The 17,016-nt window shown below is 39.8% G+C and overlaps 2 protein-coding genes, 1 long non-coding RNA gene and 1 pseudogene across 5 annotated transcripts in view; 2 read left to right on the top strand and 2 right to left on the bottom strand.

Annotated features, from left to right (window-relative positions):
- The window catches only part of LOC107729936 (serine/threonine-protein phosphatase 4 regulatory subunit 1-like), a 15,091-nt gene extending 10,443 nt beyond the window's left edge, over nucleotides 1–4,648 (top strand). Inside the window, exons 12-15 of the mRNA XM_016540672.1 lie at nucleotides 1,883–2,013; nucleotides 2,644–2,742; nucleotides 3,200–3,488; nucleotides 4,379–4,648. Of these exons, the coding sequence (XP_016396158.1) occupies nucleotides 1,883–2,013; nucleotides 2,644–2,742; nucleotides 3,200–3,488; nucleotides 4,379–4,581 (722 nt within the window). The 3' untranslated portion in view covers nucleotides 4,582–4,648. The remainder of the gene's footprint in view (nucleotides 1–1,882; nucleotides 2,014–2,643; nucleotides 2,743–3,199; nucleotides 3,489–4,378) is intronic.
- A 4,427-nt stretch (nucleotides 4,649–9,075) lies between these two features.
- LOC107729935 (twisted gastrulation protein homolog 1 pseudogene) lies at nucleotides 9,076–9,395 on the bottom strand (annotated as a pseudogene).
- A 1,763-nt stretch (nucleotides 9,396–11,158) lies between these two features.
- LOC107729948 (uncharacterized) lies at nucleotides 11,159–11,661 on the top strand. Its single transcript, XR_001638634.1, has 2 exons — nucleotides 11,159–11,589; nucleotides 11,626–11,661. It is a non-coding gene; the product is annotated as an uncharacterized LOC107729948 (long non-coding RNA).
- Nucleotides 11,584–17,016, bottom strand: ssr1 (signal sequence receptor, alpha). 3 transcript variants are annotated; one of them, XM_016540686.1, is made up of 8 exons: nucleotides 16,800–17,016; nucleotides 15,866–15,993; nucleotides 15,686–15,782; nucleotides 14,353–14,615; nucleotides 14,099–14,175; nucleotides 13,927–14,005; nucleotides 13,716–13,809; nucleotides 11,584–11,934 (listed from the first exon to the last, which is right to left on the bottom strand). In XM_016540686.1, the coding sequence occupies exons 1-8, from the start codon at nucleotides 16,864–16,866 to the stop codon at nucleotides 11,867–11,869; spliced, it is 873 nt and encodes a 290-aa protein (XP_016396172.1). In that variant the 5' UTR covers nucleotides 16,867–17,016; the 3' UTR covers nucleotides 11,584–11,866. The 3 variants fall into 3 exon arrangements, with proteins under 3 accessions (XP_016396172.1, XP_016396169.1, XP_016396170.1); XM_016540683.1 differs by lacking the exons at nucleotides 15,686–15,782; nucleotides 15,866–15,993; nucleotides 16,800–17,016 and adding exons at nucleotides 12,190–12,204; nucleotides 14,875–14,971; nucleotides 15,055–15,209; XM_016540684.1 differs by lacking the exons at nucleotides 15,686–15,782; nucleotides 15,866–15,993; nucleotides 16,800–17,016 and adding exons at nucleotides 14,875–14,971; nucleotides 15,055–15,209.

Raw genomic sequence — 17,016 nt, 5'->3', positions numbered from 1 at the left:
GATGCGCAGCTGTATTTTCAGCATCATTACTCCAGTCTTCAGTGTCACATGATCTTCAGAAATCATTCTAATATGCTGATTTATTATTAATGTTGGAAACTGTTGCTGCTTCATATTGTTTTGGAAACTGTGATACTTTACTTCAGGATTCTTTAATGAATTAAAAGTTAAAAAGAAGAGCATTTATTTAAAATCTAATTCTTTTGTAACAATATACACTACAGTTCAAAAGTTTGGGGTCAGTACATTTTTATTCTTTTTTTTTTTTTAAAGAAATTAAAACTTTTATTCAGCAAGAATGTGTTAAATTGTTAAGGAGTGATAGCACAGATTTATATTGTTGGAAAATATTTATATTTTGAATAAATGCTGTTCTTTTTAACTTTTTATTCATCAAAGAATCCTGAAAAAGTATCGCAGTTTCCAAAAAACATATTTGTCAGCACAACTGTTGATAATTCTAATAATAAATCAGAATATTAGAATGATTTCTGAAGATCATGTGACACTTTATACTGGAGTAATGATGCTGAAAATACAGCTGCGCATCACAGAAATACATTACAGTTTAAAGGATATAAAAATAGAAACAATTATTTTATATTGTAATAACATTTTGCAAGATTACTGTTTTTTTCTGTATTTTTGATCAAATAAACACAGCCTTGATGAGCAGAAGACACTTCTTTAAAAACATTACAAGTTTTACTGATCCCAAACTTTTGACCGGTAGTGTACATTAAAATAGTAAAAATATGATTGTAATATACATGTTTATTTAATAATCAGTTAATTAAATTTAATAATCAACACTTAGATTTCACATAAGGCAGTTTTATATCAACTTTTTAATAATCTAATTATAAATAGTTTATACTCGGATTTGCTGTTGAAATATTATTATAAATAGACATTTAAACAATGTCTGTAATAAAAACATATTTTCATGATGACAGATTTATTCCATAATTTAGACAAAAAATATATAATAAATATGTAACAGTGCACATATTCATCAAAATGCTCAAATTGATCAAATGAGTTATTTTCTCTAGTTAACCAAGTTTATGGTTTGTCTTTTCTGAGGCAGATGCGTGACTATTGATCTCGAGCGGTTTTATTGACGTGTTTCTGTGGTTGATTACGTGATTCATGATTCAGTTCAGTAAGTTTATCTGTAGTTTATCACCGTTGTGTGTGAAATAGAGACTGATAGAGTCAAAGAAACCCTGATTCAACATCACTGTGACAGATGAGCACAGAAAGCCTTGAGTGACCTGACCCTAACACAGATCTGCACTTCTGAGGGACTGTGAGAGTCTGTCCTCGCCGCAGCGAGACCTTCGTGTCAGGGGAAGGAAATGAGTTCAGGAAGCTGCTGAAACACCGAGCAGAAAAACAGAAGGAGTGACGCACAGAAACGGGCCTTTAGTGTGTTTGCTTCACATCTGAGAATTCTTCTGAACTGAGAGAGACTGAGCGCCTCTATCCTGGACAACCGCTCCGGATCACTCCTTTAACATTTATCATCTAATTACATGATGTGCGATTAAATATCCACTGTATGAACTGTGGTATGAATCAGTGGAGCAGATATTGGGGAGAAACAGCACTCTTGCTGGTGTGATATTGCTGAACTATATCATATGATATGAATATAAGAGGGTGATTTTTGTGCTCATTTAACTACATTCTAATAGACTTCATCACGCAGTCGTCCTGCTTCATGATCATCAGCATCAGTGTGAGATGACGGACAGCTCTGGATGGGGGAAATCTGCTAATCATGTTATTATTTCATAGATGATCACACCTAATTAAGGTGTTAAATGGACAGTCCTAATACAGGACGGTGTTTATTATGAGTGTGTTCTGTGTCCAGCACAAGTGGATGTTCTGACGGCTGCTCTGAGAGCCACGGCGCTGGACTCTGGACTGGAAGATGCTTTCCTGGAGCCTCGAGCCGCTCGATCAAACCCCTTCAGCTCCCAGCAGTCCTCAGAACACCTGTCAGCTACACACACACCCACACACACACACACACACACACTCACACACACTCTCTCTCACACACACACACACTCACACACACTCTCTCACACACACTCTCACACTCACACACTCTCACAATAACTGACACACACTCACGCACTCTCACAATAACTGACACACACACACACACACACACACACGCGCTCCTGAACTCCTGTCAGCCAACATACTATGGAAGTCAATGGTTACCAACCTTCTTCAGAATATTTTCTTTTATGTTTTTGGTTTTGGGTGAACTGTCCCTTTAATGTTCTTTTTATTATTTGGTCATTAAGTTTCCTAAAGATTGTGTCATTAGACTAGTTAGTATCGGTACTAGTCTCTTCACACAGATGTTTTAATAGCATTTCTCATTTATAGCAGCGTCAGAGTTCAGTTCATTTATATGAATCAGTTCAAATTGACTGATTCCAAACTGAACTGAAAGATTCGTTTGTTACTTGATGCTAACCAGAGTCTCTATCTGTAGATAAATATTGCTGTTCATGACTTGAGTTCATAGAAATGAAGTGTAGAAATGATGTGTAGATGACTCAGTGACTCGTGCTGAATCTGGCTGAGCTGAATGGATTCATGTGTGTTGTGTTTCAGAGGCGTGATTCCTCTCTACATGTGACGCGTGACGACGATGATTCTGACGTGAGCGACTGCTGCCTGAATCCTGAAGACCAGAGGAAATCCAAACAGCAGGTCAGTGCCACATCACTGTCTCATTCCCATCATGCTCTGCTCTGACCCTCTCATCCCCATCATGCTCTGCTCTGACCGACTCAATCCCATCATGCATTTCTCTGACCGACTCAATCCCATCATGCATTGCTCTGACCGACTCAATCCCATCATGCATTGCTCTGACCGACTCAATCCCATCATGCATTTCTCTGACCGACTCAATCCCATCATGCATTGCTCTGACCGACTCAATCCCATCATGCTCTGCTCTGACTGTCTGTCTCAATCCCATCATGCACTGCTCTGACCGACGACTCAGTCCCATCATGTACTGCTCTGCTCTGACCGACTCAATCTCATCATGCATTGCTCTGACCGACTCATTCCCATCATGCATTGCTCTGACCCACTCATTCCCATCATGCATTGCTCTGACCCTCTCAAACCCATCATGCATTACTCTGACCCTCTTAAGCCCATCGTGCATTGCTCTGATCGATTCATTCCCAGCATGCATTGCTCTGACCCACTCATTCCCATCATGCATTGCTCTGACCCTCTCAAACCCATCATGCATTGCTCTAACAGACTCATTCCCATCATGCATTGCTCTGACCCACTCATTCCCATCATGCATTGCTCTGACCCTCTCAAACCCATCATGCATTGCTCTGACCCTCTTAAGCCCATCATGCACTGCTCTGACCGGTCGTCTGTGCGCTGGACCTCCTACAGACTGGTACTGACACGAACACTCCTCACTCGTTCGCTTTTTCCTTCTTTTGTTTTTCTTTTTTTTTCCTCCTTTTTTCTTTCTTTATTTTACATTTTGCACTTAAATGTATTTGTTTGTTCATTTATAAATTTTTTTTTTTTTCTTTTTTGTAATTTCTTTTCTTTTTAAAATTTATTTGTAAAATTTTTGTACTTTTTTTTTTTTTCATTAATTTTAATTAATTTTCTTTTCCATTTTTATTATTTTTTCCCTTGATCTTTTTTCTTTCCCATTTATTTATTCATTTGCCCTTTTCCTTTTTTTTCCAAATTTATTTAAATTTTCTTTGTTCTTTTTGTGCATTTTTTTGTCTTCATTTTTTTGTTCTTTTGTGTTTTTCTGCTTTCTTACCTATCTTTTTATTTTTTGATTGATTAATTTTTTTTCTAATTTCTTTTTTTCTTTTTGTTTTTGGTAAACATTTTTATTTTTCCTTTATTTTTTTTAATGGTCCTATTTCTTTCATTATTTGAATCCTGAGTGAATCATTCTGTTTAGTCATTCACCGTGAATTGTTCAGTATTTTTGTCTTGTTTTCTAGCATAAATGTCTAAACATTCTTGAATCAAGATGCATTTACTTGACAAGTAACATATCTTATATTTAAAAATGATAAAAATTTTGTAAGCCTTTGCCTAAAACAAGCACAAATATCTGCCAATGGGGTGAGAAAAATAATCTTAATTCAAAGGCTAAACAATATTATTTTTCTTGCTCCATTGGCAGATATTTGTGCTTGTTTTAACGAACATAATTTTGATCATTTTTTCAGAAAATAAGACATAATATCTTGAGTCATTTTACTTGTAAAGTAAATTAATGTTGATTCAAGAGTTCTTAGTGTTTTGTCTTGTTTTCCAGTATAAACATCCAAGTAAGGAAATGCTTGTTTTCATGGCTGGTGTGTTCTCTCTCCAGAGTATTTTCTGAGCGCGCTGAACTGCCAGCAGGTGGCGCTGGAGCACACACTCGTCTCGCTGCAGACAGACGTGGATAAAGACGTCAAGTACTTCTCCAGCGTTCACCCCGGCAGCACGCGTCTGAACGAGGACGCCATGAGCAACACGTCCTCCACCTACTGACCCGCTGTCCCAGAATGCACCTCTCTGATTTCACCACAGAAGCCTTAATCACGTCTTCCTCCTTCAGAGAACACTTGACCGGCTGCAGACTCTGATCTCAAGGGCTGAGCGTCGCTCTTTTAATCGCAGCACATTGTTGCGCTGGCGTGTCGTTTCTCGTGTTTTTAACAGATTTCACGAGCTGAACATGGGATCTCAGGTGACTGGAGAGTTTTAATGATTCTGTACATACTGCAGTGTTTCTGATCATGGATAGCGCTGATGTTATTCTCTTAATCTGCCCAATAAAGTTTCACACAAAATCACTGCTGCTGTTCGTTACGCTGGAAACGTGTCTTTGTTTCGAGAACTGTGTGAATGATTTGGATGAATCCGTTATAGTGTGTCAGCGATCAGATATGAACTGATAATTCTACAGAATTTATTAGCATTTTTATATACTTTTACATCTTTTTGTCCCTTAATCATTTCCACCAATAAAAACATGAATTCTGTTGATCAATCATGAGAATCTGAGAGAGAAAAAATAAACTTTTTTTTCCTAAATTTGTTTTTAACCCTTTAATAACCAGCTTTCATAAAGCCTGAACTGATGAATATGACAACTGGACAAAGTGGTACAAAATGGCATGTTCATTTAATGCTACTTTATATACTAATACAGTTTCAAATGTAAAGTTGCATAAATGAACATTAATGCTTTATGAGCAAACATGAACTAATAATGAACAATAGTATATGAATAAATCAAAATGAATCTAGATAAAAGATTCACAAACTTTTTTTCTCAGAGCTGCAATATTTTTTTGAAGTTCCCCTGAGAGGTTAATGTGTTAAGATGTTTAATATTTCAGTAATTTAATACATTGTTCAGTTCTCCGATGACCTTTAATGGTCACCTTATTGATCTGAACTGAACACTGGATTCGTTCAGTAATTTATCAATATGAACAGCATCAGACGAGAACAGACCCTGAATGAATCAAGCTGATGATGATTGATGATGATGATGATGCTTTACAGCTGGCTCTCATCCTGCACTGAACTGACTCAAACTGAACTGACTCAACACTGAACTGATTCAACACTGAACTGATTCAACACTGAACTGATTCAACACTGAACTGATTCAATAAAACTTCATAAAATTTATCCCACGATTTCCCCACTCTGTAATAAGTGTAAAACATTAGAAGGCACCCTGTTTCATTCTTTATGGTCATGTAGTAAAATTCAGCCATTTTGGATATGCATATTTAAATTTCTTTCTGAAGTGTATTCTGTCGACTTGGAGCCTGAGCCTTGTATTGGACTTTTAGGTGCAGAAAATGCCTTTTGCAGTAAATATCAAACACAGGCCATTTCGCTCTGCATGTTACTTGCAAAAAACTGATCTTACAGATGTGGAAAGCAGATTCTGTCCCTACTTTTGAGATGTGGGCAAGGGAACTGGGAAATATGTTACATTTGGAAGAACTGAGATTTATATTAAAAGATAAATTATCCATTTTCATCAAGATCTGGAAACCAATAAGACTGTTCTTACAGGCAGACTGAATATATTGGATTACATCTCTTTTAATCAAACTGTCTGAATATACACTATTTGGATAGCTGTTGTTGCCGTCCATCAGGATAAAAGATTGTATATTAACACGCTGTTGCTCATGTACAACATTCCTGATCTTAAAGCGGGGGGGGGTCTAATATAAAGCTTTAATTTGGTTGGCTCAAAGTCATGTATTGTGTACATGTACAGTGTTACAGCTAAAGGTGCTCGATGTCATATTTTTCGAGTGTAGTAGCTATTTTGTGACATTGTGTGTGTTGTTTCAAGAAAATTTAAATAAAGAGAGAAAAAAAGAAAAACACTGAACTGATTCAAACTGAATCACTGCATCACTGCCTTCTGTAGAACTGGTCATCGCTGAACTGAACTGAACTCATATTGATGAACACACTCTTATCGATCTGATCTGAATGATGACAATATTTTCTCACAGGTCTGTCGAATCTGAACTGACTCCATCACTGATTCTGTAAAGCTGCTTTGAATCAGTCTGTACTGAATAAAGCGCTATAGAAATAAATGCAACGACATGCAGATAAATAAGAGCAGCTTATCCTTGTTTAACGTGTTTCTATTGTTTTCCATTTATCATTTGAATTCTTAGGATTTAATAATCAGCTCATAAACCACAGTTTCTAGATCTAGATTAATAAAGAAAAACTGTTAGTTTAGCTACTCCTAAATATAATCTAGACACTTACATTTTCTGTAAAGCTGCTTTGCAACGTTTCGTATCATGAAAAGCACTAAACAAATAAACGTGAATAGAATTGAATAGTTTATGAGCAAATGCATTAACTCATGTTAACCACTGAACTATTACTGAGAAGCGTTCTCCTTTCTATTTTCATCAAAGACTTCAAAACACACACAAATTACAACAGAGTCAGTTTACAATTTGATGAAAGATTATGAAACTATTAGTAACACTTTATTTTAAGGTGTCCTTGTTACACGTTACATGTACTTACTTTTATAATAACAATTAATTATGCATAATTACATGCAGGTAGCCCTAAACCAAACCCTAACCATATAGTAAGTACATGTAGTTAATTAATATTACTCAGCACTTAAATGTGTAGTTACACTGTAACAAGGAGTGAAACCTAGCTTTTGTTTGTTTTGCAGATCATTCACTAAACTGCAGTAAAACTAGGAACCTGTAAAGTTCACAGCAAGCGTTTCAGATCTGATCAAAGCTTTCTCAGCGAACGCTTGTGAGACGGACTCAATGAGCTCTTTGTGTCTCGGGGACAGCGTGAGGAAGAACCCATGCCTTCATTAAACAAAACGCTCGTTAGCGACACATCAGACGATGCTTCACTGATTCACTTCAACAGCAAACACAGACACTGCTCAGTTCTCTCTGGAAAACACTGCAGACTTTATTCTTTACTGGCAGAGATTTTGCTGAAGACAAACTAAAGATTTAACTCGATATGAAATCAGTCGGTCTTAATAAAGACCCGGACTCATAATAAAAGCCGAATATGAACAATATGCATCTATCATGTTTGGCTACACGTCAGGAGGAGCTGTAAAGCGGGTTCAGAACAGGCAGTTCATGCAGCGGACGGCTTTGCTGCCGTAGTCGAGGCACTCGGGGCCGATGCACTCGTTATATATTAGTGCTGTCAAACGATTAATCACATCCAAAATAAAAGTTTTGTTTAACATACTATATGTGTGCTGTGTATATTTCTTATGTATAGATACACACAGTATATATTTTGAAAATATTTACATGTATATATTTAACATATTTTTCTTAAATATATACACACATGTGTGTGTATTTATATATGCATAATAAATATACACACAGTACACACACACATATTATGTACACAAAAACTTATTTTGGATACAATTAATCGCTTGACAGCACTAGAATAAATCAACTGAATAAAAAGTCCTGGAGGCGTAAAAAAAACTCAAATCTGGCATAACTGTTGTTCTGAAGATTCTGTAATAACTCATTAAAAATCAATGTTTATCAGCTGTTTGCACTTAAAAGATTATATAAATAACTGTAAACGTTCATCATTTTAAACGACTCGTTTCTCCTGTTAATTAAATATTACACAAACCGGCTCAAAGCTTTTTAATGTTTTTGAGAGAAGTGTCTTTTGTTCACCAAGTCTGATTTATTTGATCAAAAATACAGTAATAATGTGAAATATTATTCTAATGTAAAACAGCTGTGTGAATCTCTGTTAAACTGAAATTGATTTCTGTGATCAAAGCTGAATTTTGTAACTTTTCTGATTATTATCAGTGTTGAAAACAGTTGTGCTGCACAATATTAACTGTGATGCATCACCATTCAAAAGTCTGGAGTAAGTACATTAATCCTAAACAAGGACGCATTCAACTGATCAAAAGTGCCAGTAAAGACATTTAGAATGTTAGAAAAGATTTCTATTTCAAATAAACGCTGTTCTTCTGAACTTTCTGTTCATCTGTGAATCCTGAAAAATAAAATGCATCACGGTTTCCACAAAAATATTGTGCAGCACAACTGTGTTCAACATTGATAATAATCAGAAATGTTTCTTGAGCAGCAAATCAGCATATTAGTATGATTTCTGAAGATCATGTGACACTGAAGACTGGAGTAATGATGCTGAAAATACAGCTGCGCATCACAGAAATACATTACAGTTTAACACATATTCACATAGAAAACAGTTTAGTTTTAAATCATAATAATATTTCAGATTTTTACTGTATTTCTGATGAAATAAACACAGGCTTGCTGAGCAGAAGAGACTCTTTCAGAAACATGAATCATGATAATTACTGTAGTGTAAGTGTCAGACTGGTCTGGCGGTGATTCCGGACACCTGCGCTCCGCTGGACGTCTCATTAGCGTCTCGGCTCGGGGTCAGGAGGTCACGTCCTAACGAGTGAAGCTCAAGCTAACGAGGCTGTGAGCGCTGAAGCTCACCTTGCGTGTCGTAGCTGGCGTGGATGCTGTTGCCGGGCAGAGAGACGTTGTGGTGCGCGTCCTCCAGCGTCTCCAGGAAGGACAGCAGGTTCTGCTGATAGGACAGCTCTTCAGCCGCAGGGAAGGACACCACCAGCATGTTGATGGGAGCGTCTCCGTCGGTCAGCGCTCTGAAGAGCGAGGGGATCGGCCGCTGCAGCTCCTCCACCGTGCTCTTAGCCGTCGCCGGCGTGTCGCTCAAGTTCTTGGGGTTACACATGCCTGACAACAGAAACATGGCAAACACATCATGAGTCACGCAGACATACAGCACTTTCTGAAGATTTAAAAGACCCTTAAAAGCGTGTGTGTGTGTGTGTGAGTGTAAGACGCAATAAACAAACAGCTCAAACATCAAAGACAAAGCGCGCCAGACCGACTGACTGAGCGGCGACATCAAAGACTCACAGTGTGAAAGTATCGAGCACGTGTTACATTAAGCTCTCAAACACAGACGCGCGCGAATCTCCAGCGAAACCATCTGAAGACTCGAGGAGACTCAGAAACTCCAGAAGTTTCTGTCAAACACAAGAAACACAAACTCACCGCGACGCTGCGAACACACAACCGCTGCAGATGATTTAAAACACGATCAGACCAGACCTGAACTCAAGCAGACCGGACCAGACTAGACTGAACTACTGCTGCTGAGAGCACACACTCTCTCTCTCTCTCATACACTTCTTTTTTTTTTTTTGCTTTCATCAACCGGGTAAGTATTAATAGCATTAACAACATGTTCTGCAGTTGTAAGTGTAGAAAAAAAGATTTTACACAGCCATCATTTGGTAATATCATACTCGTGTACAAAGTGAACAACTGAATAATCGACTGACTACACAAGACATGTAAATGAATGAATTTATACTCATACAAGCACATATTAATATGAATTTTTAAAGATTCTCCAGTGCAAGATTTTAAAAAGTGAAAAGTGACGTGACATGTGGCCAAGTATGGTTACCCATACTAGGAATTAGTGCTCTGCATTTAACCCATCCTTAGTGCACACACACAGCAGTGAACACACACCCGGAGCAGTGGGCAGCCATTTATGCTGCGGCGCCCGGGGAGCAGTTGGGGGTTCGGTGCCTTGCTCAAGGGCACCTCAGTCGTGGTATTGAAGGTGGAAGAGAGCGCTGTACATTCACTCCCCCCACCTACAATCCCTGCCGGTACGAGACTCGAACCCGCAACCTTTGGGTTACGAGTCCGGCTCTCTAGCCATTAGGCCACGACTTCCCCACAAATTTTTACATTTAATGTAAAACATTACATTTTACATTTAATGTAAAATAATGTACATTTAATGTAAATTCATGATTATTAGTTTTTAAATAATAAATCTATAGATATGAATATCAGGTACATTCATACTGTTCTGCATGTTTGGGGAAAACAATTTGCACATATTCATCATTTTTGTGCATCAAACTATTGATCAGGTGAATCAAGTGTTGTGTGAGTCTTCACGAGGTGAAAGTGCAGCTGACGTCAGCGGAGGAACATCACCACCATCATCACCAGATGAAGATCCATCACGATGAGGATGATGAATGGAAACAGCGTGTGCTTGTTTTTCCTTCTCTGGAAACTCAGAGCAAAGTCTATCAGCTCAGATTACAAACACAGAGACGTATTTAGAGATGTATTTCTCATCACCGGATGTCAGAGCAGTTCTGATCTTCATTCATTTCCATTTAAACATCAAACAAACTTTCCGCTGGACTTTTAAACTGGTGGAAACATTTTTATTCTTTCTTGTCAAAACTTCGTCCATCAGAGAGCAAAGAGTTTTACTGGAGAAGAGTTCATTTCGCGTCGCCAGTAAACGCATGTTGATTTAAGCATGTTTAGATATTTGTACTGGAAAACAAGACAATACTGAGGAAGATTCTTTTTTTTGCAGTGTATGCAACATTTAATGCCATGACTTTATGAATTTAAGACTTTAAGGCCTTCATTTATGGAAGGATGAACTACAACTTTAAAACCCACAGAAACCTGATGAAAACTGAACCCTCACATTCAGGAACTAAAGATACGATGAGACCGCATCACACAGAAGCAGACCGTTTGTTCATTTCAGTTTATTTGTATTTTTCCAAGTACATATCAATCTGTACATCAGCACTCGCTCACGGCTGCTTTCACCGCAACACCGTCACTTTATTAGACTGATCAAAAAACAAAGACAACGACAGTCTTCCTCCGTCCTGAGGAGCAAACCGTCAAAAAGAGGAGGAAGCGTGACCTCGAGTCACGTGACCAGATCACATGACATCAGCGTCACGACACGCAAATCATGAAGAAAACCAGAGAAATGAAATGAAATCAGGCACCTTCTGCGTTTAAAACCAGTCATTATCAATTCATGGTCTGACAGGAAGAAGCACGTGATGAAGAGTGAAGAGGCTCAGAAACGTCCATCAGTCCTCACAGAAGAGTAACGCTCGCAATTAAAAATAAAGCAGACCTACAGAAGCTTGAGCGGCCCAACTCCTCACGCCCTTTCACTTTAAAAAACGGCCTGAACGTGTGTGTGTGTGTGTGTGTGTGAGAGAGAGTGTGTGTGTGTGTGTGTGTGAGAGAGAGTGTGTGTGTGTGTGTGTGTGTGTGAGAGAGAGTGTGTGTGAGTATCAGTCTCTGTTGACATCCAGTGATGGACAGACTCGCCGTCTCACTGTAAACACAGATGAAGATGATGAAGATGGCGACGTCTCTCACTCGTCTGATCCGGCCGAGCGTTTCTGAGTCCTCTTACGTGGAGATCGTCTGGGAGATGCTTTATCTGAGAGAAACAGACAAACATCAGTCACGTGATCAGGTGTGAGTCACATGATGAAGATCAGAGGACAGAAAGATCGGAAACAACGCTCACCTCGCCGACTCGCCACTGAGCTCACGAGAGGAAGAGGAGGAGATAAAGAGAGAAAGAGCAGGGGAGATGCTTTGAGAGAGAGAAACAGACAAACATCAGTCACGTGATCAGGTGTGAGTCACATGATGAAGATCAGAGGACAGAAAGATCGGAAACAACGCTCACCTCGCCGACTCGCCACTGAGCTCACGAGAGGAAGAGGAGGAGATAAAGAGAGAAAGAGCAGCGTGAGTGAGTGAGAACAGGAAGACCAGACCAGATCAGACCAGACCAGACTAGACCAGATCAGACTAGACCTGATCAGACTAGACCAGATCAGATCAGACCAGACCTGATCAGACGAGACCAGACTAGACCAGATCAGACTAGACCTGATCAGACCAGACCTTATCAGACCTGATCAGACCAAACTCACAGATGATCTCCACATCAGTCTCAGACATTTACCTAAAGTTTTCAATCATTTCATCAACAGTCATGTGTGCAGGATTGTTAACAGTCACATGATACACAGCTAAAGTGAGCCAACATTTCATTTATTTTAATCCTTTTTTTTTTTATTGTAAAGGGTTTGTTCACTGCATCATTTCCTGCTGAACACAGAAGAGATTCTGAAGGATGTTTGCAAGCAAACCGTTTCTGCTCTCCATTCACTTCCACAGTATTCTTGTCTAAACTATAGAAGTCAACAGCTAGCAGCAACTGTTCACCAACATTCTTCAAAATCTCTTCTTTTGTGTTCAACAGAATAAAGAACCGCACGCAGGTTAGGAATGACATCAGAGAGACTAAATTACAGAATTATAAATTCATTTAAATTTTTTTTTTTCATTTTATATAGGGCAGCATCACTGCGCCAAAAATACACATCACTATTATCTTGTCATATTTTAAATATAATTATATTTTTATTCCAATAGTATACATTTTTATTATCAATGATAACTGTTATTAGTAGGCCTATTACTAACAGTTGTTTCCTCTAAATATAAAACATGAAGACAGAACTGTATTACCGTTATTATACAATTATAACTAGTGCTGTCAAACAATTAATCTCATTCAAAATAGAAGTTTGTGTTTACATAATGTGTATGTGTACTGTGTATATTTATTATGTACATATAAATACACACACATACAGTATATATTTTGAAAATATGTACATGTATTTACATGTCTATATTTATATTCATATAATTTATATTACAAATAAATAGATTTAATATATAAAAATATTTTTTTTCCGAAATATATACATGCATGTGTGTGTATTTATATATACATAATACATATACACAGCACACACACATATATCATGTAAACAAAAACTTTTATTCTGGATGTGATTAATGGTTTGACAGCACTAATTATAATTGTTTTGTAAAACAAACACATGATATTTTACACTACTTATTACAAGTTCCAATACTACTTGTTCACTTTCAAGCAACTAAATCTTCAAGCTTCTTGGTGGAATGTGGAATATTTTAGAGAAATGCTGTAAACTAAACTCGTCTCACCCCGAAACATACAGCCGGACATACAATAACTCAAATTTAACCAAACTTTGATTGTGATTTCAAAAGACTATTCCAGTTTTATTTGATTGACAGTGCAAACCCATAGTTTATTTGAATGAGTGTGATTGTTTGCGTGTGTAAAGCCTGCTCTGATTGGCTGACACTCACTGATCTGGTTGAGTGTTTCCTGTGGGATCCAGCTCATGTCCACGTCATTTTGATTGGAGGTTCCCATCTCCAATTTAGCTGCTGGCCGTCTCCTCTGTAACACACACACACACACACACACCAGAGGCACTGAAGCACAGATTCTGACAGCAGAGTAACGATGAAGAGCAGCTGATGATGATGATGATGATGAGGATGATGAGCGTCTCACCTTGCGTGACTCGAGCAGCTGATGAAGGCCGACCACCAGCAGCAGGCCGAGTCCCGACAGAAACACGTACAAGAAGATCCTGCACACACACACACACAGAGAGTCAGTCACATGATCAGAGCGCCACCTGCTGCTCAAAGCCTGAACTCCTGGATCTCTGCAGCAGCCTTACGTCTCTCCGTCCAGACCGTCTTCTCTCTCGGTGATGGTGACGGTTTGGTTGAAGACGGCGTCCTGGAACACGTTCCCCTGAAACAGCAGAGAGGAAGGACACGAGTGAGTGAGAGAGGATCGAGTCCAGAGACGGTCTCCTCAAACACACACACAGACACGCACGCACTCTCTCACACACACACACACGCGCTCGCACGCACTCGCACACATACACTCATATACACACACACAGTCACTCACACACAGACTCACGCTGCTGTCCCTGTAGTTGAGGTTGATGACGAGGCCGAAGGGCCGGCCTCCCATGGGCTCCGCAGGGATGAAGGAGTACTCGAAGGTGGCCTGACGCTGAGGAGGAACCTCGGTCCCCAGCTGCAGCGCTGTGAAGTTCTGGATGTAGAACTGGAAGTCCTGCGGGTACCGGAACGAGGCGTCCAGAGACTCCACCACAAAGTTCTCCGAGCCTTTATTGGTGAATCCCAGCAGGAACTTCACGATGTCGTTGGCGGGAAAATCTGCCATTCAGGAAGAGAACGAATGAATGAGCCGACAGAAGAGAAACACCCATCAGTCTGTGAATCAGAGTTCATCTCAATATCAGAAACTAAACACCATGAGACTGACTCCGTAAACCTGACATATGAAATAATTAATATAATGTATTTTAGTAACAAAATAACTAATGCAATATAGAGAATACTGAACAGAATGTGTCAACTCATTGTGGACTAAATCAGTCATGTCTCCTGGTGAATGTGAGATCGACTCGTTCACCTTCTCCTTTGACGAAGAGGATGGTGGTGTCAGCGTTGGGTGAAGCCTTCATCTCCCCCACCAGAGCTTCTTCCTCCTCTTCCTCCTTTTCTTCCGTCTGACAGAAGAAACGACAACATGAGCGTCTCCACTAACCGCTCAGATGACGAGAGGTTAATGCTAGTTAGTTAGTTCTCTTACTAGTTCAGTGTTATCATCGTCCTCCACCTCAGCTTCATCATCCTCATCCTCAGCCATCACATCATCAGCGGCATCTTCATCCACAGCCTCCTCTTCCTCTGTAGCGTCCTGTGCAGAAACGACCGGCCCTGGACACACACACACACACACACACACACGCCATGGGCTCCGCGGGGATGAAGGAGTACTCGAAGGTGGCCTGACGCTGAGGAGGAACCTCGGTCCCCAGCTGCAGCGCTGTGAAGTTCTGGATGTAGAACTGGAAGTCCTGCGGGTACCGGAACGAGGCGTCCAGAGACTCCACCACAAAGTTCTCCGAGCCTTTATTGGTGAATCCCAGCAGGAACTTCACGATGTCGTTGGCGGGAAAATCTGCCATTCAGGAAGAGAACGAATGAATGAGCCGACAGAAGAGAAACACCCATCAGTCTGTGAATCAGAGTTCATCTCAATATCAGAAACTAAACACCATGAGACTGACTCCGTAAACCTGACATATGAAATAATTAATATAATGTATTTTAGTAACAAAATAACTAATGCAATATAGAGAATACTGAACAGAATGTGTCAACTCATTGTGGACTAAATCAGTCATGTCTCCTGGTGAATGTGAGATCGACTCGTTCACCTTCTCCTTTGACGAAGAGGATGGTGGTGTCAGCGTTGGGTGAAGCCTTCATCTCCCCCACCAGAGCTTCTTCCTCCTCTTCCTCCTTTTCTTCCGTCTGACAGAAGAAACGACAACATGAGCGTCTCCACTAACCGCTCAGATGACGAGAGGTTAATGCTAGTTAGTTAGTTCTCTTACTAGTTCAGTGTTATCATCGTCCTCCACCTCAGCTTCATCATCCTCATCCTCAGCCATCACATCATCAGCGGCATCTTCATCCACAGCCTCCTCTTCCTCTGTAGCGTCCTGTGCAGAAACGACCGGCCCTGGACACACACACACACACACACACACACGCACAGAGAGAGAGAGAGAGACACACACACACCTGGAGTTCATTACGAGGTCTGACACACATCTGATGATGTTTGAGTGTCACTGATGTGCATTACTCCATACATCACACACGTTCATGTGATTACAGGCACATACAGAGAGTTTAGCTGATATGTGAAGACATGCGTCAAATACTCGAACAGTAAAAATCTACTTATTATACACTACCAGTCAAAAGTTTTTGAATAGTAAAATTTTTTATGTTTTTTAAAGTCTCTGCTCACCAAGCCTGCATTTATTTGATCCAAAGTACAGAAAAAAACAGTAAAATTGTGAAATATTTTTATTATTTAAAACAGCTGTTTTCTATGTGAATATCTGTTAAACTGTAATTTATTTCTGTGATCAAAGCTGTATTTTCAGCATCATTACTCCAGTCTTCAGTGTCACATGGTTGTCAAAAACGGTTGACTGTTAGTGTAAGTAGTACTGTGCCACGTAATCAATACTACAGCCATAGCAAAGAACTCTGCTCTTTAGCGCAGTATATCAGTGGATTTAATGTGAAAGCTGATGTTTGGTTCTGATGTGATTTACTGAGTTTGAATGAGTGTGAGCGGCGCTGAAGGACACGTCACACACACACACACACACACACATCAGCCCAAATCAGTCCAGACGCCACTGTGCGCCTCCAGAGCGGATTATCGATGAGTAACAGCGCACTGATCGCGTTATTGATTATTATTTCAGATATTGCAGAGCGACGCGGCCTGATGGAGCACAGTAAACTCACCCTTCAGCAGCAGCGTCGCGGGAAACGCCAGCAACAGCAGCAGCAGCAGCTTCTGCAGCACTTTCATGATTCCGATAACGAGAAACAAAAGAGAAAACACTGATAATAAACGAGAAGAAACGAGAGAGAGACGCGTCTGAAGCGCTGGACGAACTCACACTGACGAACCACCGCACTGCGCCTGCGCCTCATCCGGGACACCGCTGACGTCACACGC

Source organism: Sinocyclocheilus rhinocerous, unplaced genomic scaffold (genome assembly GCF_001515625.1).
Source record: "Sinocyclocheilus rhinocerous isolate Xijiao unplaced genomic scaffold, SAMN03320098_v1.1 scaffold2835, whole genome shotgun sequence".
Lineage (NCBI taxonomy): Eukaryota > Metazoa > Chordata > Actinopteri > Cypriniformes > Cyprinidae > Sinocyclocheilus > Sinocyclocheilus rhinocerous.
The sequence above is the reverse complement of the archived record's forward strand: the minus strand, read 5'-3'. Positions and strand labels throughout refer to the sequence as shown.